The following is a 27,854-nucleotide window of genomic DNA, read 5'->3' as shown; positions in this document are numbered from 1 at the left end:
TCCGTGGTCGCTGTTTGCCAGCACGAACCAGAGGAGGCGTCGGACGATTTCTGAACATTTCCCCTGATTGCCTTCCGAACCGGACTATATGTATATAATATTAGTTTTTTGCGCGTATAGTCAGAAATAGGTGTTATAAACACGTTGCACAGTCACGTTGTCAAAACTGTTCTCTTTTGCGGTGTCCCGTAAGTATTAAGAGAATTGTTTTACCCTTCTTTTCAGAAGTGTTTTACATCCAAAATTGCATAGGAAATCTGCTGCAAAAGAAGGGGTAAAAGAATTCTCAAAAGAAGTGCGATCAGTTCTCAAGAGAATTCTTTTACCCCAAAATAACGCCAAAATTTCTCGTTGGGAAATCCTCGCCGAAGAAGAAGAAAAAGAAGAATTATTGCTCCAAGGAATGATCAACTGTTTTAGAGTAGATCCGACAAAAGAGCGAACTAGTATCAGCACGGACTTCGATAGTATTATTCATAATTATGGTTAAGAAATTGGACTTACTTATGTTTTTTGATTTCATCGTACTAGTTACAGCGAATAAGTACTGTTAATGAATTGAAAATCTATACTTAACGTTTTTGAGCCGATCGTCCGTTCTTCTGGGTAGTGATATTCTTCTTCTTGGCGTAACGACCTCTTGGTCATGCCTACCCGTTAAGGGTTTACGAGACTTGTTTCCCTGTTGTACGTAGATAGTCAGTCCTCTCGTACAGGGGAGGGCCCGGTCTCGGTTGGGATTCGAACCAACGCCGTCGAGTTGGTGAGCCCCGGCGCTCATGGACCGATTATCTAACCGGTGCTACCGCTCGGCTGTCGCGGACCCCCCAAGGGTAGTGATATTATATCGTGCTTTTCATCTTTTGTTATGAAGGCCGCCTTCTTTTTCCAAATGATCCAAAAATCTTTTTTTAACTTCAACCGTGTTGAATGAACTCTTCAACATCTTAGATGAATACCGTTAAGTTTGCGGTTTGCTTGAATCCCAGGCTGTTGAAAAATAACTCCTGATGTTCTAAATATCGATTCAGACTGAATTGCTCCCTCTGGGAATCGGATTATGAAAATCATTCCAGCTCCGCTCTTGCATCTCTAATCTCTCTCGCTCAACCGGCATATTGTGTATCAAAGCAGTCCGCGTCTGATAATCGATGCCGTAAACACATTTCCTAGCTGTTTTGTTCAAGTTTACGCAAATTTGTTGAAACATTGCTTGTGTGTCATTATAAATGACCTATTAGTTAGTTAATATTATTGTCAGTGTTTAGGTTGGTAATGGTTCGACCGCCAAAGTTGTTTTGAAATTGTTTGCAAATCTGGATATAAAAGAGGAAATCATGATAACCGCCTCGGAACCGCTGGTAAGTTTAATATATTGGAAACGGCAACAATGGACACATTGATGGTATAAATGATCGATTTGTTTCTAATTAGGAATATATTCCGCGCGGCCGTCATCCGATGAGCTATCACCCGGGTCCGCTGAAAAAAGAGAAACCACCACAGTCGTTGCCGGAAGAGATGCTACTATTGCAGCGCATGCAAAATGTGACCATATCGCCAGGCAGGGAAGATCCGACCGAGTTCTACAGCCTACGCGAAGTAGCTATTGAAGAGGTCACCGATTGCCACGCTCTCATGCCATACGTGTGCACGGAGGAAGAGCTCTACGTTCAGGGTCATACGGCCGTGTGGTCCCATTCGCTTGGCAGTTCACCGACCAGCCAGCCATTCACGGCGTTCTCCATCGAACGGCCCATCAAGTATGCATTTTTCTGTCCTCGCCGCTTCCTTGAGCCGGACACGATGGCACCCGGGCAGCGGTTGGATCGCGATGGTATCTGCGTCGTTGACGACGAGGTACTACAGGTGTACTGCTCGAACGGCGATACATACGGCGCAAAGCTTGAGTGTCCGATTTCTGCCATCTGGCCCACACCATACGGGCTCCTGCTCGAGAAAGATCCGGCCCGCTCGCTCGTACTCGATACACCGATGCCGCGGGTCTTCACGCTACCATACCCAACGGACGAGATGAAACCTGCCCTGCTCGTTTCCACCGATATGTTCGTGTCCTGTGACTATCTGACCCGTTCCGACCACCGGGTGGTGTTCGCCTGCGAGCAGATCAATCTGGTGGTGCTCTATGATCAACACGAGCGGCGACATTTCCTGTGCTGGTTGCGCCTAGCCACTGACGAGGAAAAGGATCAGGTACAGCAAACGTTGGACGCGTGTGAAGATGGCGATAACGACGGCGGTGTCGTCGATGAGGATGAGCAGTACAATATGATGTTCGGTGACGATGGTGTGATGAACGAGTATCCTTCGTACTTCAAAAGGCAGAGCAATGTCGGACCTTCCACATCTTGCCTCCCACACGTACCTCCCAGCCGAACGTCACCGTTGCCTCCGTTCGATCGATTTCCACCCGAATTCGTCACGGAAGCGGACGGTACGGGTAATAATGCGCATATTTCTAAACCGACGGCGGCCGAGGAATTTCATAAGGGTCTCGGATCCGCGGCCGACAACTGGGAGTCTCTGTTCGGATCGGAACCATTCGAAACGTGCAACATTCGGCAGATGGGATTCGCTGAGCCCTGGATGCCGATCGTGCCGGAGTACAGCTTAGAGTCCATCTGGAAAGAGCCATCCAACGTCGGAGCGCAAGCGAGGCGTTCGAGTGATGCAACGTGGTCGTAAGTATATTTATTATTGTTGTGATGATTCATGTTTAATAAGTTAATGCCAACATTTTAGTGGTTGCAATTTCTATGGTATTTGGCAATCAAAATGTGTTATAAGCATTTGATTCATGAATTGATGAATAGCATCGATTGATTTGATTTCACATGTAGCGTATAGAAACTTTGTAACTAGTTTATTATAGACACGTTAATCATTGACCAAGTCTGTCCCTTGGCAGTCGTACCTTTCGATGTACTTTACGTAATATGATACCAGAAACGATCATTGACCCAACTGCTTGATAAATTAACTTAAAAAGCGCTCATATGACCAAATGGTCGATTATTTTGGGGACCGACTATTTGGACTGATAGATCGGTGAACATTTTCTAATTTTATTTAGTTGTGATTTAACTTAAGTTATATGGCTCAGTTGTTTTCACAATCGATTCACGTTGGTTCTTGTTTCGTTAAGCTGCTTTATAATCTTGAAGCGATTAACATGGCATAACATAATAAAATTAGTAGGAAGAAGTGTGCTGTAACAGTTTCAGAAAAGTTAGAAATAACCAAGATGTTCAAAAAAGGAAAGCCAGCAATAGCCCGGCAAATAAAACGACCACAATCAACAGTGCGGACAATTATCCGAAGCAAAGATAATCTGCGAAATTCTGCGAACGAAGTATGGCCACTCGGAAACGTGATGAGATAATAGAAGAAATGGAACGCTTATTGGTGATTTGTACAGAAGATATGTTAAATAAGAGACTTCGTCTAAGAAAGATTGATGAAAAGATTGCTATAAGGTCAACGCGGTCATGGAAAAAAAACACGACGCGTACTGATGTCGATTTAAACCTTGCACCTCCAGGTTCGAAAGGCGAGCCCTTTATTTTACATCAATGCCCCAGTGCCTTCTTGATACTGACGTCGTTGTTTTCCGTCTTGACTGGCGGTTAGAGGCTTGAAGTGGGAGACGACTGTATTTGGCTGACTGTTGGACCAGCTTTGTCGCTTCATCCCCACCACACTTTTTCGAGCTGGATCTTCTTGGAAGGGCGAGTTTTGATCTAGTTGAGCGGCGACGTTTAGCTTGCTGGTCCGAACCAGTGGGTTGCTGCTGTGGAATCGTTGCCCTTGTCTTAGCCTGCCGATGCTTGGCGGAGATCTTCGGCATCTTTGCTGCATGATAGCTCTGTAGGCGATAAGCCGCTCCTCCAGCTTCGTTAAGCCGGTTGATAACGGTGCGTGATGTGATGGACAGCTGGAGTTCCGATTTGATGCGTTCGACTTGTATGAATGGCTCCGCCTTCACTGCATTCAGTATGGCCCGATCAGTACGCGGCGTAGTTTTTCGGGGTCTACCTTCCCCTTTGCGAGGTTCGGTAGTGCCCCGTTCTGCCACTCGCTTAAGCATTCGACAAACAACGGATGGAGGGATGTCGAGACATCTACTTATTTGTGCCTGAAAGGGCAAGATCATATTCAATTCACTGAACGGTGCTGGACTATTTTGCAAACATCTCACGTTCTTTTGTCCCTGACTAGACAATCGGACCACATGTTCCACCTCAGCCGCAGAATACGTTTTGCGAGGCATAGTCACTTTTGACGTTTTGGCGCAAAGACGCATCCAGCTGGAAACGCTGCGATGAACTGTCGAATTGTGACCGTGATTTTACACTAGGGGCAAATGTGTCGCGGTGCTAGTCGAAAATGGCGTACCGTGAGGGCACCTGCAGGTGCATTAAAGGAAGCCCTGGCGCATTTGCTGCGGTGCTCGCCACAGGTAAACAGAACGGTACTTTATACCGGCGCGCCATGAAATACGTTTGCTGGTTCTGTAGCTTGCAATTTCTCTCTCCTGCTTCCACTCAAAAGCGTATGCTACGCTTTTCTGCACGCGATACCGAACTGCGAGTGTATGCGTGAGCCATACCTGAATTTACTCACATTCACAATTTTACCCGAGCCTGACTCGGGCAAGCGGATGGAATTTGTACTGATCTGCCCAGTTTCGGGCAAGCCCCGCTAGGCAGCTCGAAATATCGTTCTCAAAACGTTCTCCGCGCGAACAAACGTCCTCCTTTTTTGTATGGGGATGAAACAATTGGAGGACGTTTTTCGAGCAATCGTCCTCCTTGTCCTCCTCACCATACAAAACTGCTCGATGTTTGTGTCACGGAGGACGTTTTTTAGGACGATTTGCTCGAAATTACCTAGCGGGGCTGATAGAATTTGTACTGCTTTGCCTGCTATGGGCAGTTTTTTGCCGCACTTTTTTGTTCCTTCTTTCGTTGCGCGATATTTATTTCGAGCGCATCTGCTTCGAAAACACGTTCTTATGTGTTTGTAAATTTTTAAGGCCATCAAGATTTGAGGATATTTTAATTGGGATGACCGAAACGACACAAACTGTCAAATTTCTCGACGCTGTCCCATACAAAAGGTAAATAACACTTTGAAAAAAGTGAAAAAAATGGCTGGCGGGGTCGTTTCGTTTCCGCTACAATTGACGGTATTTTAATTGGTAGGACCGAAACGACACAAACTGTCAGATTTCTCGACGCGGTCCCATACAAAAGGTAGACAACACTTTGAAAAAAGCGAAAAAAAGGCTGGCCGTCTCTTCTTCTTCTTCTTCTTCTTCTTCACTTCGTCGATTATTTACTCCAGTACGGCTATTGAATCCAGCTTCCTGGGCCTTCGCAAGCTAACCTGGAGACATAGACCTTTTTAGGTTAAGGACTGGCAACTAAAGGCCATATGTCCTGGTTTTCTGTGGTTTTCGATTTTCTGTAGGCGTCGCCTTTTGACTGCCACCATGCGGCCAGGAGCATTGCTAGCCAACCACGCTAGTGCGCAGTCAAAATGCGGCTGTTCACCCGCCGTAACGAAAGGAATATTTCCTTCCGTTTGTCAGATAGCACGAAACTCGTGATCCGCTTGATTACTCAAACAGCACGAGATGTGCGTCGGCTAGGATTTCTCTGACTTGAGCTCCAGCTCGGCGACACCACGCGGCCGTGCCTAAGATAACCTTACTTTTCAGCTAACCCTTTCAGGAACCTCGTGCACTGCTAACCATCCACTCTGATGTGACGCCGAACTGGAACTGGGTGGCCGTCTCGACGATCCAAAACGACGCCACCTACGTGTCGAGACGATACTCGGAAACGAAACGACGCCGCTAGCCATTTTTTCGCTTTGCGTTTACCTATTGCATTGGACCGCGTCGAGAAATCTGACAGTTTGTGTCGTTTCGGTCCTCCCAATTAAAATACCCTCTAATATCCGTTCAGGCAAAAATTCCCATATGGGTAAAAAAACATACCAAAGTACTTAATTTATTGACTGTCCAGGCTCCTAAATGGTCAAAATACTCAACAAACATTGCTTGACACATGCTAAAGTTCCCAAAGACAAGTTATGGTTAGTAAAGACGAAGGTGTATGCTCAATTTTGCGTTGCTAAAACCTGCCTGTTTTTACAAATTTCTTTTTTGTAAAAAACTGAAACAAGTAGTAAAAATGCATTTTGTACTTTTCATTTGTACAATAAATAAGCTACAAAAGTAAATTTAATAGTATGAATTTTGTCTATGTTTCCTTGAGTTATGATAGAAAAACCAATACTCCTTTAGTTGTATGCTCAATTTTGCGGCCGACTGTATATTCACAAATGGGAAAAAATCTACTTCTTTTTAATATAAAAACAGTAAGGTTAATGCTGAACATCCTCTTGTGGTTGTTTTTTTAGCACGTCGGGAATCCAAACACAGAAAAAATGTAGGAGAAGTATGATAAGGTGTTTAAGCAATGTCTTTTTGACTGTCTTTTTTAATCCAGAATTATTTGCCTCCCTGTTCACCAGATCTAAATCCAATTAATTGGTCCAGAAGACTACTTCGAAAAGATACTTCGAAGAGTAGATACATCCACATGTTGGTAATTGCGTTATATATAGCGAATATCTTCAGATTCATCCGCAATTTTCAAACCTATGTTGTAGTGCGAAATGGAATTCATTGCCACCATCTCTTTCTTCTTTAATCACTATGAAAGCTGTTTAAAAACTATGCTTAATGAATATTTCCTTTTACAGTGGCACGTCGAAAGGTGAAATGGCAACCGTTGGCTTCCTTCACACCGATCTCGTTGGCAGCCGCTACATATGTTTCCTGCAGCCTGATATTACTCGCCTCTTGCTGGTGCAGTTCAAAAAGGAAACCAAACCGGAGACCGCCGAATGTTTTGCCCTTGCTGCCTGCGCTGCTGTTTCGCTCGAGCGGCTTAATCTGTTCGCACTGCTTGATCCGACCGGTAAGCTGATGTTGTACAGTGGACCACTGCTCGTGGGCAAGGTTCACGTTTCCGGTCTGCTGCAAACCAGCTTCCTTTCGTCGACCGGCAGCTCCTTGTCGGGCACATCTTCGCTGCGTGGCACCAGCTCGACCTGGAAGCGCAGCAGTCTGCTACCGAATGTCGCGCCATACGACAGCAAGTTCGAGGAGGAGCTACATCTGCTGTCCCCAGTGCGTGGTGTTCCCGGTGGCGTGGAAGGAAAGGTGCGATCCGACGTGGCACTGCTTGACGGCACCGGGACGCGCTTCACCATCGCTTTCGGTGGTGGCATAACCGATGCCAGCGGTAATGGACGCTCGTTTCGGGTGATTCTTCCACCGCTGGCCGACTCCCAGCTGGTGCGCCGCTGTCTGGTCGCGCTTCAGCACGCCTTGCCGAAAAAGACGGCACACCAATTCCTCATTCGTTGGTACGGTACGCGCAACGTGCCCGGTACGCATGCCGGCTTCAGTATTCCCCAGGAGTGGACCATGCTCCAGTCGTTGCTACTGTCCGCCATGGGCCGCCCGACCACTGGCGACATTGGCTGCACTAATCCCGAGCGACCGTGTCCATCGTCCGAGCCGAGTCCATCGTTCGTCTGCTCGCTCAAGAAACGTCGCAAGCGCGAGAATACCGTAGGAACTGATGCCGACTGGGAATATCTACTGGAGAGTCTGGCACAAGGCGAACGGATCGCGGCCGCACCGAAGGATGGCACAGTAAACAGTTCCTACAAAGATCCCAATGTCTCGCACAGTCTCTACAATTACATCCCGCAGGTGCTGGAAGTGTTGCACTTGCTGTACGAAGACTTCAAGCTCGATACGGGCTTAGCCCAGGAGCTACGGCTGCTTGGCGATTTCCTGTACATCGTTGCGAAGGACGCGCACGCCAGCAACTATGAGCAGCATTACTTCCTCGACTTTCCCGAACTGTGCGACCAGTACCGGACAAACGCGTACCAACTGAAAGACGCAACGCTGGTCAACGCAATCAAGGAGAACTCAGTTCGCCTTCCGCACATCTTCCGCTACCTCAAGGCAATCGTTCAGGCCCGGCCCGAGCTGAGCGGGATGCAGCGACAGGGTTCGCGGACGGAGTTTGTACCGTATCCGCACATTGCCGGCATCAACGATCGGTCCCGTGATGTGACCGTCCTCGTTGCGCTTATGTTCCGCGAGCGACGTCTAACGCCATGGGTGCAACGTCAACTGGATGCACTCTTCACGGCCGAACTCTTCGAGGCACGTCTGTTGAAACCGCTGCTGATGGGCTCGAAAGCCTCCGAACCAGGACGATGCGACGTATTCGGCAACACGGTGCTTCATTTTCTGATCGAACAGGGTTACACGCGCCAGGTGTTGAGCGATCTTCCACTGGCGGTACATTTTCTTTTGCAGCAAATGCTTGAGCCGCTGCGCCAGTCTACGGTGCACGGACATGATGCGGCGGTGTACAGTTTGCTGCTCCGACCGGAGCTACACGAGCACGCGGTGTCGGCAGGTGTGGCCTGCAGCGGGTCGCTAGTCAGTCACAGCGAGCGACGTGTCGTCGACCGGGAACGCAACGGCGAGCGGCGTGATCAGTGGTTCACCGACATGGCCGAGTTTGATGCGCTGACTGGCGTCGTTAGTACCAAGGAGGATCCACAGAAGCTGGAGCGTGAAGACGGAATGGATAACCTAGACGTGGAGCTACTACAGCTGCGTTTCCCATACGATCAGCGCATCGGAGACGTGCGCTCTTTCCTGACCAGCTCGGCTCGCGTCCTTATCGACATCCCGCAGGGTCCAAACGTGTCCGATCACGACTTCATTGAGGAGCAGGAGCGGCGACTGTATTCCCTCTGTCTGCGCACGATGGCGCTCCCGATCGGGCGCGGTATGTTTACCTTTTCCACGTGCTACCAGGGTGAGACGGAGTTGGCGCACATCCCTCGCCTCTGCCTTACCGGTCGCGAGCCACTCCGGGGTGCCACCATCGAGGTGGTGCAGCTTGAAGTACCGGCGCACATGAACCTGTGGCCAACGTTCCACAACGGAGTTGCAGCTGGGCTTCGCATCTGCCCCGATACTCCACACCTGTCGTCCAGCTGGATCAAGAACAACAAGCATGCGAGCAAGCGTACCCCACCCGCCGGCAACAATTGTCCCTTTTTCCCCGGCTCCGAGGCGATGGTCGAGCATGGTGGATTCCTACTGGCACTCGGCCTCACCGGGCACCTGCGCAAGCTGTCCATGTACAACGTGTTCGACTATCTGGTGCGCAGCAACGAGCTGATGCGCATCGGGACGCTGTTGGGTTTGGCGGCCGCCTACCGTGGAACTGAGCACACACGCACGACTTGTGTACTGGCGGTGCATGTTGAGGCCCTTCTGCCACCTACCGCCATCGAGCTCGACGTTACCAGCACGCTGCAGGTTGCAGCTCTGTTTGGTATCGGGCTCGTCTTCCAGGGTACCGCCAAGCGCCACATCGCCCAGGTGCTGCTGCAGGAGATCGGTCGCCCGCCCGGTCCCGAAATGGAGAACGCGGTGGATCGCGAATCATACGCGTTGGCGGCCGGGCTCGCCCTCGGTATGGTTACGCTTGGCCGTGGTGAGCAGTTGGCCGGCTTGCGCGATTTGGCCATCCCGGGCGAGCTCTATCACTACATGAACGGCGGAACGCGCCGAATGACACTCGGTGCTCAGCGCGAGAAGTACAAATTGCCCTCGTTCCAGATCTGCGAAGGGGACGAGGTGAACTTGGACGTCACGGCGCCAGGGGCTACCCTTGCGCTGGGGCTTATGTTCTTCGACACGAGCGACCCGACGATTTCCGGTTGGCTGCAACCACCGGACACCAAGTATCTGTTCGGGTTCGTACGTCCGGATCTGCTGCTCCTGCGTGTCATTGCCCGCCACCTAATCTGCTGGCGCGAGGTACAACCGACACAATCCTGGGTGGCGGACCAGTTACCACAAATCCTTGTGGATGCGGTCGCGTATGTCGAGGGTGGAGAAGAGGAACGGTCACAATTTCAGGTTGACCAGAAGCCCAACATTCCCCGGGTTGAGCGGGAATTGTACTGTCAGGCGCATTCGGCCATCGTTTGTGGCAGTGTGGTCGGAATCGGGTTGCGATTTGCCGGTACTGCCGATCCGGTTGCGGCCACCACACTTTACCATTACCTGCGATACTTCATCGATCTGCGGCACCCGAAACCGAAGGACGCCAATACGCCCGCCGGCACCAGGACACGCAATCTCGCCAAGTTCATCGGCGGACAGGTGCTGGAAAACTGCATGCTCATGACGCTGCTTGCTCTCTCGCTCGTACTCGCCGGTACCGGGGATGTGCGGGTGCTGCGCGCCGTGCGCATGTTACGCTCGCGCGTTGGCATACCGGGCGTAACGTACGGTTCGCATATGGCGGTCCATATGGCACTCGGGTTCGCGTATCTCGGCGGTGGGCGGTACACGCTCTCGCGCTCACCACCCGCAATCGCCGCCATCGTGTGCGCCATCTTTCCCAAGTTCCCGGTGTACAGTAATGATAACCGCTACCACCTTCAGGCCCTTCGGCATCTGTACGTGTTGGCGGTCGAACCGCGACTGTTCGTACCCCGGCGCATCGATACCGGCAAACTGACGCAGTGTCAGATCCGGTTTGCCACGCGCCACAGCCCGACGTCATCGCAGACGATCGAGACGCGCCTGTCGCCCTGTATGCTGCCCGAGCTTCACACCCTCGAATGGGTCGAGGTGTGCGACGAGAACTTTTACCCCATTCGCTTCAACGCGCAGAACTGGAACATGCTTGAGTAAGTTACATCTTTCGTTTGGACCCAATGCCTGCCGTAAGTCGTTTTTATTTTTCAGTCCAGCTGGAATGAAAACCAAAAAGCCTTTGAGTTCTATGTAGTTGATACTGCCTAATGCCTTTTCATCACATGTTTGAATATCAAGTATTTCACATTACTATTAAAATACACTTTCGGTATTCGTTTACCAAATCTCCCATAACGAACATTTCGGTTCATAGAACAACAGCAATTTACCAAAGTTGATTAAAAAATTATATCCAATTGTTTTTCAACATTAATTTGGCGTACCATGAATGACATTGTTGGAATTGTGTTTAAATTTCTGTTCATAATATTGCCTACCTTCTTAAGTCATTCCTGGGTTCGGTCTCGGTAGAGACTTCCCGCTCACACTACGTTGTTTCAAATGGTTATGAAAATACATGGAATGTATTTATCTCCTTCGAGAGTATTCAGTATTACAGTATTTTTCGTGATTTAATGTAAGCTTTGCAAGAGTAGTTGCATTGTTTATTTTGCAAACAAGAGTTTATTTGTATTTATTCTATGTATTAATCAGAAAGAATGGCTTGGCCGTATTTCTACTCTTGCCCGAGTTTATTTAACACCGATTGTATGAGTTTCCACGTTATTTGAGCTTTACTAATCTGTTATCTCATGTTTTTGTGTCTGGTCTCCCGCAGAACAATCATGGCCAAACGAGGCTACATCGATGTGGTGCAGCACGTCGGTTGCCTTTCGTACTTGGAAGATCCCACCCGAACGGTCACGATGCACCTGCAGAACCTGCCAGGCAGAGAGAACAGCACGTGGGCCGTTATGGCCGAACTGCTGCTCGAGCTTCCATCGCAGCCGATGATAGTCCGACTGGCGCAGACGTTGCTGCTTCCGCCACAACGCTATCTACTCCGCGCCGCAATAGAACCGAAGAAGAACCTACCGGATGCGAATCGAGCACTCGAATACTTCCAGGCGGTGGTAGCGCACTGTGTGACGCGCGATCGCTTCCACGTTATTCCTATCTTGTTCGATCTGACTTATGTATGTCGCTACTAAGTAATTGACTCCCTCGTGCAAACTGAGATTCACATCTTGTGCCTTTATTTCCTCTACAGTTGCTGCTCGATCCACACAACTACAAAGCGCAGCTACCGACAGATACGTGGTCCCTGGAGCTTTTCAAAGCTATCCTCTCCCGAACGATCCCAATGCTCACCGAAGAAGGCGAGGTGTTGCCAGGCAAGCTTCTTCGCTCACTAGTGCTGGCTGCCCATGGAAAATGGACCGGAAATCTGCAGCACTACCGGACGGTGCTGCTGAACTTGTGTGGCATCTTTTTCGCACGCAATACACCACTGTTCGATCGGATGTCCGAGCTCTCGCTGGACACTGACGATAAAGAAAAGATGGATGACGCCATCGGTGGCAACTGGCCCAAAGTGAATCGGCGGACCAGCATCCTGACCAATGTGGCACGAATGGCCGTGCAGTACGAGCTGCCGCTGGACGAGATTGACCGCGAGCTGCTGGGATCTCTCTGGCCGCAGGATGAACCATCCCGATCAGAGTTTGTCACCGCGCTGGCGATTCGGCATCCCGAGCTGTCTGCACGGACCACTATGTGCCTTGCCGATCTACTCAACCTAAGACAATCTGCTAAACCCACGGGAGATCAAAAGTAAGGTTCGAAGAAACAACAAATCGATGCGATGGGCAGACTAATCATCTACTGTCTGCCAGAAAGAAGAATTAGCTATAATTGATTGCCAATTATTGATTGGCGATCATATAACGGTTGGACTATTGTTACGAAATATGTAAATACGATCATGTAAATAGTAAAATTGTATGAGATGATCACATGCGGAGAAGTATAATACGAAAATCAAAACATTTTCAATCCTACATTTTGGAAGCCATGTGTTCGGATTGAACGTAGCTGAACAATAGGAAGTAATTTATCATTAATCTGAGCATTTGATGAAACATTACTATTATTCGTCTAATAATGGAAAGAATTAAAAAGTTTGTTTTTATTTAAATTGTTCTGCGTGATAATGTACACATGACTAGATTTTTTAATTCAATTTTTGAAAGAAAATTCTGTGATTGAAAAATTGAATTCATCTAATGCGCGTTAAATTTGTTCAGTACAAATAATGAACTTGTAGCAACTTGCGAAGCGAGGCAAAACTATAATCTATTATTTGAATGCATTATCGTTCGGAATCAGCATTACAGTTCTTTTAGTAGGTGAAAATTTGTCATACAATGCAGTCGAATATTGCTCTAGAAAGACAGTCCCATTGTCAATCCACAGCTTGCTTATCTTGTAATTATTAATCACTAACATTTCCAACGCGATTTTCTACGTCTGGTTTTTAAGAGCCGATGTATGCATCTATTTTTATTATTTCAATTCAAAAATTCTCGTTAGTCTGATAAATAAGATACTCTGTGTTCGCAAGCTTCGATATTTTTTTATTAACAGTTCCAATTTGCGCGCTCTTCGACATGATGGAACTGTGACCGTTTCTGAAGGGTTTGTCCGTTTGACAGCCGGCAGTTATTTACGTGTTTTGTAAACATTCGACTCACAGCTGCTCGTTTCGGTCTGTTTTCGTAAAGATTTTCCAAACGATCGTGAAGAAGTAACCGATTCGCTCCATATTTTTTCACGCACGATGGGTTTACTAACAAACCCTTCCATCTCGCAAAAAGCTAAATACTGTCGAAAGTTGGTGCGATACAATACGGCCATATGCTTGACACTGTATCTGCTGGGCGTTGCCTTTTTCTGTGTGCTTCCCGATCCAAATTTCAGCTCCGCTACGTATTTTTCGGAAAATGCCCTCCTGCCGGGTTTGGTCAATTCCGAGCTGGAAATGGATACGGTCAGTCTGGTGAAATCGTTAACGGTCGAGTTGCAACGGGAGCGTGAGAACTACCCGAAAGGCATACCGTACCCGTGGCTGCTGGCCAAGATGCGTCGGTTTGGCCTGGAAACACATACGCACAATTTCACGCTGAACTATCCGTTCGGCGGTGGTAAGGTAAGTAAAAAAAAGTGTTTTTTTTGTTAAATTTTAAATTAACCAATGAGACTTCTTTTCCTGCAGCGCTTTAAGGGAGAAAATGTGTTCGGTATCCTGCGTGCACCTCGTATTGCCTCGACGGAATCGATAGTGATAAGTGTCCCTTATCGGCCACCGGAAACGGTACACACCGATGTATCGGCTGGTGTTCCTCTGATGCTGGCATTCGCCGATTTTGCCCGGAAAAAGAAGTACTGGGCAAAGGACATAATTTTCCTTGTTACCGAACAGGAGCAGTTGGGTGTGCAGGCATGGCTAGAGGCGTACCATGGTGGGGAGGAGGGTCGCATTTTGGACTCTGGCATGCTGAGGGCTCGTGCCGGTTCGATACAGGCGGCAATAAACCTGGAAGTGCAGAGCTTGGACATCAGCCACATCAACCTGAAGATAGAAGGTCTTAATGGTCAACTGCCGAATCTGGATTTGCATAACCTAGTGCAGAAGCTATCGTCCAAGAATGGTATCACTGCAGGCTACAAACAAACGTCTGCCAGCCCGAAACGATCGTTCCGATATCAAGATAAGCTGTTCAATTTGCTCTCGATGGTCTTCTCACAAGCGAGCGGCGTTCCGACGGGTAACCATGGACTGTTCCACAAGTATGGCATTGAGGCGCTCACGCTGGAAGCCGTCAAGCGGGACAAGGTGCAACAGCAACAGTTCCAAGAGGTTGGCTCGATGCTCCGCATCATCGAAGGAATCACGCGCAGTCTCAACAATCTGCTGGAACGATTCCATCAGAGCTTTTTCTTCTACCTTCTCGTTTCGAACGATCGGTTCGTCTCGATCGGAGACTACATGCCCAGTTTGGCGCTGATGGCCGGTTCGCTGTTGATAAAAGCCTTCATACACTACCTCTCGATATACTATTCCGGCGATGACGGTGACGAATCAGAGGAACCGAAGCAGAAAACCGTCGCCACCGACGTGGGATACTTTTCGGTCGGTGTCGTTCTGCTGGTGGCGCATTCTATCGGAGCGTTGGCCGTCTTTCTACCGCACAGTAAAGCGGTGAGCCAGTATTTGTACGACGTAAATCTTTCTACTCAGTTCGGACTGTTCAGCCTGTTGGTGGCCATAACGGCGATAGCCATTACGCTGCCTGCGTTCTGTTCGCTAAGTGGCGTCAACAGCGAAGCACTGCATGTTGCCGTTCTGCTGGAGGTCGGGACGGTATTGTTGGCCGTCGGCATGTTAAACTTTTCCCTTGGTTTCAGCCTCTCCGTTTGCCTCGTTCCATTCATCATTCTTATTCGGCCAACGCTGTCAGGCACTTCGAAATTGTACGTAGACTCGGCATGAAGCTACGAGTACGTGGCTATTTTAAAATGTTATCTTTCATTACAGCCTGTCACGCTTATGTTGTTTGCTGATTAACCCAATGGCCGTGCTGTATTTTGTAGTGGTCGCTCTAACCTGGCATTTGTTCCCGGAGCTGGACTTCAAGCCGTTGCTTAATAAAGCACTCACCGCCACAATGGATGCGTTGACTTTTTCCGTCGTCGATTCAATGGTAAAGTGTAGGAAAAGATTGTCTCTGGATTGTGTGGCAAGCCTCGTTTAATGTTGGTTCTTTTCTTCGACAGATTTACGGTAACTGGGTGTTTGATATGGTGTCGCTCATTTTTGTCCCATCCTGGATTCTGCTGTGGGTGCTGCTTTTCCCCAAGACTGAACCGAGAGACGTTAAACTGAAAACCAATTAGAGTGCGCTTGTATAATAAAACAAAAGTATATTATCTACATTGAAAACCATTCAGTCAGTGAAACATTAAAGTTTAATTTACATTCGATAAAAACTTAAATATGCGCAAGAAAACCAAAATAAATAATTTAATAAAATCTAATCAATTTAAAAAATGAAGATTTTCTTTGACACTAGGATACATTGCTGTGAAATGCTTTTTATGGGTCTTTTTGACCGCTCTTTTAATAATGCTTTAATTTTATTTTTTTTAAGATTTTTCTAACTCGTAAACGGTTCGTAAACAGGTTTAGTATATTTTTTAGTGTTTTTAGTACTTTATGCATCTGTTCATCATTCCGCTAGCTCGGTGTAAAGCAAAAACGATAGAAATATTGACAAATTTAATATTTTCAAAAGGAAAAATTTAAATTTAGAAAAAAGTGTGCGATCGAACAGAAATATCTGGAATTATTTCTTCAAGCATCATCTTCAAAACAAATTGAGCTTTGTATTGTAATAAAAGCTTTTTTATGAAAAATTATTCAGCCGTTTTCGAGATATTAAAAATGAAAATTACGCAGCGGTCAAAATGATTAGACAATTAATAAAGAAAATTTTATTACTAGTAATTGCAACGCCGAAATTGTGCGTTGCGCAAATTTACCTGAGCATTTTTGATGAATTTCGCATTTCCCTACAAAGCGTAAAATGATTTTCTTAATAAAAAACGTAAGAATAATGAGAAATGACGTGAAACTGCTCCTGCGTGAGTTATTGCATTGGTGCGAGAAACGATGCGCAAGGATACTGCTATTGCTTCTCGTAATGGTTTGAATTCTTGTGCGCTTGTTCTGTTGCGTCTGAACAGACACGCGATACCAGCTAGCACATTTTCACGGATTGCATACGGTACACGGTGGCGAATTACACTCTTCCCACGTTGACTTCCGCACCTGGTGGTACCATGCTTGTGTTCCGTGGTATGCTAACGGAGGCTACAGTTTCACGCAACAAGAAAGAAAGAGTGCGAAACGTAAGATATGCTGTATCTGGCGCAAGTGGGTCGCAAACTTATGAGCAAATGCAAACATAATCCCGTCGGCAAAAGTCACCGTCGGTTGACGGGAACGGGTAAGGAAGGCGCACGGAACCTTGGAGGTCCGCTGAAGCATGTCAGCATCTTCCGCGTGGCAATGCACGACGATACATGCCATCTGTGAGAGATTGTGCCTCGGTGGTGTTGAAGCTGGCATCACACACGCCAGACGCAGCCAGCGTACTGACTTTCCGGATAGCGGATCCTTCGCTCGCAGTAAGGGACGTACCGGCGGATGGGAAACCCCGGCCCGCCCGGTACGTGGCACTAACGAACTACGTGGGACGTGGGGATGTGGGAAAATGTGAAATTATGCTAATACTCAGGAAAATATGAAAATTGGAATTCTTCTCACTGAACTTTTGTACGTATGCAATCATGCGTTCGCCGGATGTCTTTGGTGCACTTTTCGGGCTTGGGCCCGGTACGGTACGATTGCTGAGTGCGTGGCCAGAAATCGACACCGACCGAGAGCGGGCGCCCTGCTTCGTGACCCTCCTGGCGAGTTGAGGGCACAATCAGGGCAAATTTTCTTCGCTAGCTGCTTTCGGATGGAATACGCAAAGTTTTGTAACAGAAACAGTGCAGCATAATTTCGCACAATTTCGTCAGATTTCACCAGATTTACACAGTCGGTCTCTCGGTTGCCTTTGGTGTGAATGCGTTAGTACTTTGTTTTGCATAAGGTAAACATCATCTGCAATGGAAAACCTTCCGCCCGTGGGTAAGTATACTACCGCTAAATTAATGATGGATTTAACTCTTCAATAAATCTAAATGAATTTGCACATGATTGAATAGGGGGAAAAAGAACATCTTTTTCGTTAGCAATTTATTTATTTTTTCTACTTTACCAAGCATTCAGCATATTTGGTGAAATGTTGCTACTAATCAAAACCAGAAATACTATGCTGTAAAACCTCTTGCAAAATTTTCTCAGATATGTACACTTTAATTGATTAACAATAAATTGAATAGCACATTTGCCAGGATGATATAAAACTATAAACTACTATACCTATACTTTTAGTATAAACTCTGTGAGAAAAATGACCAACAGCAGTTTGATAAGAGAAAAATAAAACATAAAATTCGCTCGACGTATGAACAAAATTACCATATTAAATTATTAATATAACCTGTTTATAGCTGGTTGTGTCTAATTGCGAAAAAACAAATGGAGTTATTAAATTTAATATAAATTTAATAAATATAGACGTTTGTGGGTGTACTCAATCCATGACCTAACTTAAGAATTAGTTTTCTTTGTGTTTTTAAAGATTTTCTTAGAAGATTAATTTGATTTACTGCGAAAAAATAAGCAATTAATAAAGACAATCAAAAAGGATTCTATTGGAAAAAATTTCAACAATAGAAATTCTTTTGAAGCATGTGAAAATAGGTCATCTGGAAACAGATTCGACGATGCATTATTTTGCGAACGCAAAGAACCTGTTGGTGCATACCACTTGCATTTCTCGGCGAGGGGCGCTCGACGGCGTGACATAAATCTGGTGCGTACTAAAGTGAACCATAAGCTGATTGTGTACTTTTCCTCGATAACAACGAGTGTAAGATACACTGCCTTATCTTGATGAGGTTCATCGCAATATAGATAGGCTTGTAAAAAAAGAGAAACGTGACACCCGACACTTGTAATGCCCCGTACCTGTCCTGTCTAGATATACGTTATCAGTTTTGTTTGTAAATTGATTGGTTTTAATGTAAAAATGGTCACACTGGATTACAGTGAACGTTTGATTGCCATAGGAGGCATGTATTGGTTTTTGTTGTATCTCTTTACATGTTACTTTTTTGGATGGTTATGTAAAATATTTAAATGAGATGTACTTACCTGCACTCTTCCATGTCCTACGGAACCGGTAGCATAGTTACATTCCTACAGAACCTTGAATACTTTTATGCCTCTTATGCTCGGAAGATCGTGTTTTTGTCTGCCACTGTGTGTATTGGTGGCCACCGATTCCGCCGGCCAAGCGGTGCACAAACATTAAACAAAACAGTTATCTAAGACGGCGTTGTAACCGCGATCTTTGCGTGTGTTGGAGCATGGGGTGGTTTTTGTTTCGGCTCGTTGGGCTTCGCGATTCCACGAAGTGATCAGTCCGCTAGCCACAGACGTACGGTGCGGTTGTGTGTCGTTTGTCTCTCAAGTGATCGCTTTTCGTTGCCTTTACTTTCCGTACGGTGTTGTCACTTTCTCCATCCCACTCCAGTGATCTACTTCTGCTAGGTTCCCGCGGGTTCCGCTAATTGCCATCATCATTATGAACCGTGCCAGATCACCGTGTTCCAATGGAGGAAATAGAGGAGTCCAACAGGGTGCAGGTAACGCAACGGCAACCAATTATGAATTCTTTCCGGAATTCCGAGGGTTTCTTTTGATAGTGTGCGCCGTTTTCGGTGCGTCATCCGTGTTTTCCCATCAGCGCTCGAACGACAACGCAAAAGAGTTTCGTGATGGAATCTCTGGTTGACATTTTATGGCACAACGAATGGGGCGTCAGTTTCCACGGGGAACGTACCAGGATGGTGACGTTTGCGCATGTCAGGATAACACGCTTGCAGCGTAATCCACGTATCCTCGCACACACATCACGTGATCCCGTACAGCGCAGAACCTACGGTCACAAAAGGTGAGGTTGCGCTGCGTTCGTCGTGGCGTTCCAGTTTGCTGCTGCGATAAGGTCAAATGTAGTAAAGCCGCCTGTACCCAACGACCCACAGTGGTGCGGGCCGGTTGACCATTGTGCCGCGGTGAGATCGTTTCGGATTTGTGGTGAATGTGACTTTGGGACAAGGGCACAATTTGCACACTCTCGCTCGGGGCCCCGCGGTACGTCCAGCCCTCGGTTGCGCCGTTCAATGACTGTGCGATAAAGCCAGTCGCGTTAGTCATTGGAAGGCGTAGGGACGGGAGGTAAGGTGTATTGCGTAGATAGAGGGGCGAAAACAGCCGGCAAGCAATCTGCCTAGATGGTTTGCTTGAAGCGATCGCAGTGTGCGTGCGATGGCGCCACAATGGAAGCGCGAGAAGACGTTGCATGGCAACGGTCCACTATGAGGCAAGGTACGACCAAAAGATTGAAATTTACGAGAAATTAGAAATCAACGTTGAATACATTTTAAAAGGTGATAGATTTTATTCGACAAAAGATTGTCCACAAGGATTTAAACACCGAAATTTTGCAATAGGTATTTAAATTTTAACAACCCTTCTCAACATGCTGATAAAAACCCTTAAAAGGACAAATTGCCTTAAAAATGGGAAATCTTTTACTATTTTGTTGGTTTCATAGTACTATGATAACTACATTTATTTGGAACCAATTTGTAGCATTTACTAGTGAACACAAAGTGTCGAATGTGTTGGATATTTCTTTAAACTTTAATTAATGTTTTTCTGTGTCTCTATTCGACTCGTTGTAAAGTTAATATTAAATATCACATATGAAAAGGACAGTCTCAACTTTAAAAGTTATTGTCCCTTCCTTATTCCATAGTGCTCTGTAAACAGGATCGTCGATTCCGTTCCTGACATACTATGTTGTAGATGTTTGTTTCTTTTGCTCGTTGAAGGACACGTGCTTCGGACGATGCAATTCTCTTGGCATTGGGATGCTGACCGCATTAATCTGAAGCTTGGATTGGAAAAGTGAATGGATCTCCAGAAATCCATCCAACTTTTTTAAGAAGCTTCTCGACACTAACCCCTTAGGCAAACTTCTATGTAGAAACAAACAACACGGAATTCAATCATTTTGAGAGAAACAAACCAGAGGTCACTGTAGGTGACTAGAAGGCAACTGTTTTTGCAAGCTATAGTAAAACGTTTCTCTTCAGCTTATGTCTTAATGTGAGCCAACACGAGACGTAGCGCCTCGAGCGTGGCGTTTGTGTGCTGTGTGGCAATTACATAACATGCTCCTCGATAGTTATGTCCGGCGGCGACACTCATCTCGAAGATATTTGAGGTGGAATGGCACCGACAAATGCATCCAACAGGGTGTAGGGGCTTGGCGTGTTACATCGTGCCGGTGTAGACAGGGTGTCTCGATCATTCGAAGCGTGTGTTGAACAATGTTGATCGTTTCTCTTCTCGATGATTCAAGGCTGTTTCAGCGGAACCTTGCCTTCAGATCAGATTTAGTTTTGCTGATCAACCGATCGGCAAGGTGTAGCTTAAAACCGAATCTGCTCTTCAAAGTAGATCGTTATATCAAAATGTAACCCAAATTTTTCTTATTATTATTATTAAGTTTTAGTTGAAACGGCCAGACCGTAATAATGCTTCTTCAGCATTCTTGCTTGTCTTGCTCGGTTGCTCAGTGCCTGATATTTGGCCTGGTAACCGCCCTCCCGAGCAAGGCGTATAACATTTACTACATATACTAATTACACGAGACTACGAGCAAGGATTAACATATAATAGAAGGAAAGGATAGGAAGTGGGAGGCTAAGGGATATAAGGGGAGGTAGTATATTGATTATATTTTATTGGTTTCACGTTACCTGATGTAATTTTAATTTTACAAGCTGGTTTCACCTCGTGGAATCAACCTTTCGGTAGAACTGGAGGGATAATTTAACCTTTTCTTACGTCAAATTCTATTTTGTATCTTCATTCTGTAGTAAAAAAGTTGAATTTAAACTCGAATCTGACGTCAATGAAATGGAAATGCCTCGAAGCTTTTGTCAATGGTCTGCAAATGTGTTGAAAAAAAAAGATTCATGATCATGGCCAACAAAAAACCATAAAAAACAACTTTTTCCCTTTGTAAACTGTCTTTATAAAATAATTTTATTTGTTATTGCCTTTTCGATGCTCACGTGTAGCCTGTCGGAATTGAGCGTTGTTCACCTGAATCAAACATCTGTTGAGAAAGTCTTCATCACCTTGTGTCGGCGTTATGAGATTGTTTGCTTCCAATATTTACCGTCACAAATGACCATCTAGAAGTGGCTAGCCAATCTTTGTTTGACTCGAACATCGCTGTGTTTGTTACCCTCTTCGTGGTAGTCATTTTCTACGTAATTCCTGCCCTCCCGAAGCGACTGATGGATCCTCGCGGATTAGATTGACTAATTGGTTGAGGTTGCGTATTATCGGCTGATGTCGCGCCTCGTTTAAAATCGCGGTTCTTCCGTTACGTCACTAATTGCTCCTTCCATCCACTGTCACTGACTCAAGTGCGCCAATCTCATACTGTGCGCTTCATCGTTGACAGAATGTCGGTCGAATACCAAACCGGAATCGGCGTTGCCTTATCAACGTTCACACACCGAGTGCCACCGCGGTTGGTCGTTGGTCAAGAGGCTAACTGCCCTCGGGCGTCATTTACGCTGGATGCGCAAACACCGAGAAGCGTGTCCTACACGTGACTTGCAGGTTTGCGTGTCCCAGTGCCGGTGGCGGGAAAGGAATGGAACGATTGTATGGTTATTGTGATGTTGTTTTTTTTCTTTTCCCCCGTATCAGAAGCGTACTTGCGTGATGATGTGAGCTACCGGTTATTTAATCGTAATAAATTTATAAAAATTGTAACCTCAAATCCGTTGAACCGAGAGTTCAGAGGGATCCGTCGTGGGGGTACCGTGTGTAACCTTACGCCACATTTCGAAGCTCCCACATGCCACACGCTTGAGTCGTTTCAAATCGATCGTTTCGCTACGTTCCGATTGTTAGTTTACCGATTGCACCCTGAGAATCCGCACGGGTTTCACATTTCTTCTCGTCTAACAGTTTGTGAACTTTGAGCCAAACTTTACGGTGGCTCAAATTTGCTTCCGGAACACCCAACGTCATCGATGAGGCGGTTCAACTCCTGGCTTCACAATCTACTGTGTGCGCGGGTTGAGGTCGTGCCAAACTTGGGCCATCCATTCCCTCCGTCCGATCTGGACAGTGAAGATCATGCACGATCGTGTAAGTGACTCCATGCTGTGAATTTTTTTATGATTCCCTACACTGTGCACAGTGTGTGTTGTTTAGGTTCCAAAAAACCAAAAATTTAGCGAACGTCTTCGTCATTGACGCACGGGGAACGTGGAGTCCCGCGAATTCATTGCCACCAACAGACCGCCAGTTGTACCGTCTCTTCCGACCTCCGTCACGGTAGATGATTCGCCCATTCGGCGGGCTGTACGTGTTTGCGTGTTGCGCGTTTCGCGAACATCACCAACCCAGGGACCTGGGGTTTTATCGGACGTTTGCTTTTAGTACAAAGTCAGCTTCGTGGTGTGGTGTGGTGGAATACTCTTACACGGCCAATATCTCCACTGCGCACTGCGTTAAGTCTATGCGCGAGCGCGGCTCACTTTAGTCGCGGTTTGTCTTCCCCAGTGCGCGGATCGAGTAAGGAAGTTCCTTTGGTTTACTTCCTTTCAAGGTAGATTGGCTTCTCCTGATGATTTGTTGTTTTTGCTAATTACTCTTCATCATCATCGCCTAAATTATCGTTCTTATGACAAATCAATAAACAATTCGCGATGGCAGTAGTTTAACCCGTTGTTTTCCTTCCTTTTTTGCATGGTGGTCGTCGTTGTAGCAGCAGCCTCCGGTGCCAGCAATTATCACACGCACAGTCGTGACGGAGACGCCGAATCGTTGGACGGCGAGCAAGCCTTGGCCATCATCCGGCGCAACCTGAAGTCGAGCGCCATGGACTCGGAGGGCACACACTTCGACTGCAACTATCCGCACGTGTTCGTCGTGTTTGGCGCATCGGTAAGTGTATGGTGCCTCGCTGCTGACCCTCGCCGGTTGCGGCTGACCAGCGTCGAACCTTTTCCTATGATTCAGAACAATCGATCGGCACTCGAAGAACCGCAGAGCTAACGACCCGTGGCCGCTTCGATAGCGATCCGTGGCGTGTGATAATTTATGATAACACTGCTCGGTACGACCGTTGGTGGTGCTGCTTTTTTTTGCCTTCTCGGGGTCGGCTTCGCGCCAAATAAATTCATCGAATCCGCAGTGCCGTGGCGTGATTTGGTACAGGTGAACCGAAAGGTCTGCAGGTTCGGAAAAGTGCTGGTCCAAAAAATAAACCATTCGAAAAGAAGATTATCGAATCATTCCGATTCCAAGTTCATCAGCCAGTGTGCATTTTACGTCACGACGTATGTGATGCAATGAGTTTGCATTTTTTTCGTTTAAATGGTATTATGCCTCTCACCGTTGCAAGACACATTTCATTGATGGAGTGTTGTGGTGAAATTATATGAATGGAATAGAATTTTTGATTTTCTAAATGTTATTCAATGTAATTCTCCAACTGTAAAAAACATTGTCCAGTAGCGCCCGTTGATAAATGTTTTTGTGTAACTAGTGGCTTTTCAATCTACAAAAATGAATATTTTCAAGTTTTTAGAAGTTTTATAGTTTTTTTTATTAATGTTTCATTGCAATTTTCATTGCTTGAGTATAGTTGTCATTACAAATTTGACCTGTAATAATGTTTGATTTTCAGTAGACATAAACTAAAACTCTCAAAACTCCAAAACGCGATTTCATTTGAAATAATGAAAAAAAAAAAAAAATCTTTTCATCAACTCAAAAACCATCAAACAGTGATTGTTTTTGTTTTAGGACTGAATTTTAGAATTCAGTTGTGATTGCAAATCATTTGTTTCATGTCTTGCTTGGAACGCATAATATGGGGTTTATCGTGACCTTTGTGGTTGCGAGTGCACCGCACATATCTTAGCGGTTTTGCGTCATGGCCGATATTCTATTTCACATTGCATAAGATCTAGTCTAAGAATACGATCTAATTTATGGAATGGGTGAAAAAGTCTTTGAAGCTGGTGCGTAAAACGTAGCGATATCTAACGCATACTATGCAAACGATGCACCTCATATCTTACCGTGTTTCTTATTTATCTTATGTATCTTTTTAGGGAGATTTGGCCAAGAAAAAAATTTATCCTACCCTTTGGTGGTTGTTCCGCGATAATCTGCTTCCTTCGGACACCAAGTTCATCGGTTACGCTCGCAGCAAGCTGTCCGTAGCGGAGCTGAAGGAGAAATGTCGTCAGTACATGAAGGTATATCTACGGGACGGCAGCCATATCAAGCTGAACGTTTACGCTAAACCAACCCCACGTTTCTTGCAGGTGAAGGACGCAGAGCTGGAAAAGTTTGATGAATTCTGGTCGTTGAACTTTTACGTCGCTGGCAGCTACGATTCGCGGCGCGATTTTGAACTGCTCAATCAGGAAATTAGCAAGTTCGAGGTGGGACGGGCGGCTAACCGACTGTTTTACCTGGCGCTGCCACCGTCGGTGTTTGAGCCCGTGACGGTGCACATCCGCAACACGTGCATGGGAGAGAAGTGAGTAAAATAGTTATGAGAATGGAAGTTCGGTTCATGCACGCAAAGGAACAAAAGTCTAGTAAGCCTTAAACGGTCAGACATAGTGACCGTAAATGGTCGTAACGCCAAGGGGTTTTTTTAAAATCTTTTTGTTTTGTTTATCCAGTTTATTTGATGTTCAGGAATTTGTATTGGAAAAAATTGTATTTTGCTTTTCCGCTAGCTAACACTGTGCAATTTTCAAACATCTAAAAAAAATATAGCATTCTTCTCGAACGAAGAAAATCTATCTTCTAGTAAAGATAGCGATTGGTATTAATTCTACAAAACTTGTGAAAGATGAAAATACTTATCGATAATGTTATTATATTTGGAGAATTCAGTTCTACAGTTTCATTAAAAATGTAAAACATTTTTTGGAACGGTGAGTGCCGTGCTCCCCTATGTTCTGTAATTACTTAAGTATTGTTTTACTTAAAATTTTAAGCAAAAATAGTTTATTTCAAAGTTGCCCTTATAAATGAAAAATCCTTTTACTTCCAGGGGTTGGAATCGTATTATCGTGGAGAAACCGTTCGGACGTGATGCAAGCAGCTCGAATGCACTCAGCACGCACCTGGCAAAATTGTTCAGCGAGGACCAGTTGTACCGTATCGATCACTATCTGGGCAAGGAAATGGTACAGAACCTGATGACCATACGGTTCGGCAATCAGATCTTCAGTCCCACCTGGAACCGGGCGCACGTGGCCTCGGTGTTGATCACCTTCAAAGAGCCGTTCGGAACGCAGGGTCGCGGTGGATACTTTGACGATTTCGGTATCATTCGTGACGTTATGCAGAACCATCTGCTGCAGATTCTGTCGTTGGTGGCGATGGAGAAGCCGGCCACGTGCCACCCGGACGATATTCGCAACGAGAAGGTAAAGGTGCTGAAGAGCATCAAGGAGTTGTCGATCGATGACGTCGTGCTCGGGCAGTATGTGGCGAATCCACAAGGTCCGGATGAGGATTCGCGGGTGGGCTATCTGGAGGATCCCACCGTACCCAAGGGCTCGGTTACGCCGACGTACGCGCTGGCCGTGCTGAAGATCAACAACGAGCGTTGGGACGGTGTCCCATTCATTCTGCGTTGCGGAAAGGCGCTCAACGAGCGCAAGGCGGAAGTGCGCATCCAGTATCACGACGTACCGGGAGATATCTTCGACGGCAAGCCGAAGCGCAACGAGCTGGTCATTCGTGTGCAGCCCGGAGAGGCCCTGTACGTGAAGATGATGACCAAATCGCCCGGCATCACCTTCGACATGGAGGAAACGGAGCTGGATCTCACCTACGGGCACCGGTACAAGGATGTGGCGCTTCCGGACGCCTACGAGCGGCTGATACTGGACGTGTTCTGTGGCTCACAAATGCACTTCGTCCGATCGGACGAGCTGAGCGAGGCGTGGCGCATCTTCACGCCATTGCTGCATTACATCGAGCGGGAACGGCCCGAGCCGATCAAGTACATTTATGGCTCGCGCGGCCCGAAAGAAGCGGATCGGAAGTGCGACGAGAATAACTTCAAGTACTACGGTTCGTACAAATGGCACCAGAAGCACTGAACCAGATAGGTCAAGAACAGGTTTTGCAGCAGAATTGTTATTTATTTATACGTACACACTTACACATTGAAGCTGCTCATCCCTTATCACCTTCTTATCATTCCTTTGGTTGTTGATAACAATTTCGATACTCTTTGACACGATAAAAAGAACGCGTAATGTTATGCATTTTTTGAACAATATATACATTTTTTTTATTGAAATAAAGAAAGCCATGGAAGATTCCATTTCTAAACCATACGACTACGGTTCCTCGCGATTCGTCGCAGTTATAAATATTGATTAGGGAACTGTTTACTGTGCCTTGCCCGGAGGGTGGTCGTCGTTTGTTACGCTTACTTTTCTACGGAACAGCACGAATGTTGGACGAAGTGGGTGTTGAGGGAAAATTGGTTCACTGTTTTTTCACCCGGGGAAGGCTGGGAAATCAGGGCCAAACAATAAATAAAAATGATGAAATCAAATCAATATAAACGATATTCGCTCTGTTCAGTATCGCCAATTTTTGAGACCGCGAACCCACGGTCAAGAAAGCCGCTCAAACCGGATGATGGTGGCCGGCAAGCGAAAGGCAATTTAGTGATGAGTGATTTGTCTTGTCATCATCATGCGCAATTTTTCAAAGTGTGTGTGTTTGGGTGTACATATTCTCATGCTCATGGCTATGGGCTTTGCGGGTTGGGCTCGGTGGAAAAGTCGGCAATGGTGCCCTGACCAAAGATAGTGGGAAAAAATTGGAAGTAAGAAAAAAGAAAAAAAACCCACCCCGCAGGACAAAAGGGGATAGCAGTGATAAATGGAAATGAACCGGTAACGGCAGAGAATTATGGATGTCATTTTTCGGCCATCGTCTGGGAGGCCCCCCGTTCCCCGAATGGCGTGCGGGACAGTTTTCAGGGGATAAAAAATGGTCGCGAAGCAGACGCCCGCCGCCTCTACGGAGGGGGATGGTACCTTCCAAGAAAATAAACCGAACCGTTCAATAGATCATTAGCCGGCAAATGGTGGTCAAAAATGCGTATCCTGTGACCGGACCTCCCGTGGCCGTTTGTGTGCGCAAACGATAGCATTTGAGTGATGGTTTTGCGCTTTTAGAGATTTGTGATAAACCAAATTTGTATGCGCAGATTTTTTTTGTGTGAGTGCGTTTAGAGGAAAGTCGTTGCTTTCGTATGCACAATTATCGAAA

The 27,854-nt window shown here is 46.3% G+C and overlaps 3 protein-coding genes across 3 annotated transcripts in view; all 3 read left to right on the top strand.

The window, feature by feature from the left end:
- The window catches only part of LOC131287727 (glucose-6-phosphate 1-dehydrogenase), a 284,204-nt gene extending 257,310 nt beyond the window's left edge, over positions 1-26,894 (top strand). Inside the window, exons 2-5 of the mRNA XM_058316804.1 lie at positions 23,293-23,471; positions 24,647-24,793; positions 24,863-25,080; positions 25,606-26,894. Of these exons, the coding sequence (XP_058172787.1) occupies positions 23,406-23,471; positions 24,647-24,793; positions 24,863-25,080; positions 25,606-26,665 (1,491 nt within the window). The 5' untranslated portion in view covers positions 23,293-23,405 and the 3' untranslated portion in view covers positions 26,666-26,894. The remainder of the gene's footprint in view (positions 1-23,292; positions 23,472-24,646; positions 24,794-24,862; positions 25,081-25,605) is intronic.
- Positions 1,338-12,907, top strand: LOC131285249 (anaphase-promoting complex subunit 1). The gene is made up of 5 exons (XM_058314102.1): positions 1,338-1,361; positions 1,435-2,702; positions 6,796-10,842; positions 11,529-11,886; positions 11,961-12,907. The coding sequence occupies exons 1-5, from the start codon at positions 1,338-1,340 to the stop codon at positions 12,525-12,527; spliced, it is 6,264 nt and encodes a 2,087-aa protein (XP_058170085.1). The 3' UTR covers positions 12,528-12,907.
- LOC131287725 (glycosylphosphatidylinositol anchor attachment 1 protein) lies at positions 13,530-15,781 on the top strand. Its single transcript, XM_058316802.1, has 4 exons — positions 13,530-13,898; positions 13,965-15,223; positions 15,288-15,453; positions 15,527-15,781. Exons 1-4 carry the CDS (start codon positions 13,530-13,532, stop codon positions 15,644-15,646), a joined length of 1,914 nt encoding a protein of 637 aa, XP_058172785.1. The 3' UTR covers positions 15,647-15,781.
- Positions 26,895-27,854: the final 960 nt, after the last annotated feature.

The sequence above is a fragment of the Anopheles ziemanni genome, chromosome 3, assembly GCF_943734765.1.
Source record: "Anopheles ziemanni chromosome 3, idAnoZiCoDA_A2_x.2, whole genome shotgun sequence".
Classification (NCBI taxonomy): Eukaryota; Metazoa; Arthropoda; class Insecta; order Diptera; family Culicidae; genus Anopheles; species Anopheles ziemanni.
This window is presented reverse-complemented; position numbering and strand designations above follow the sequence as displayed.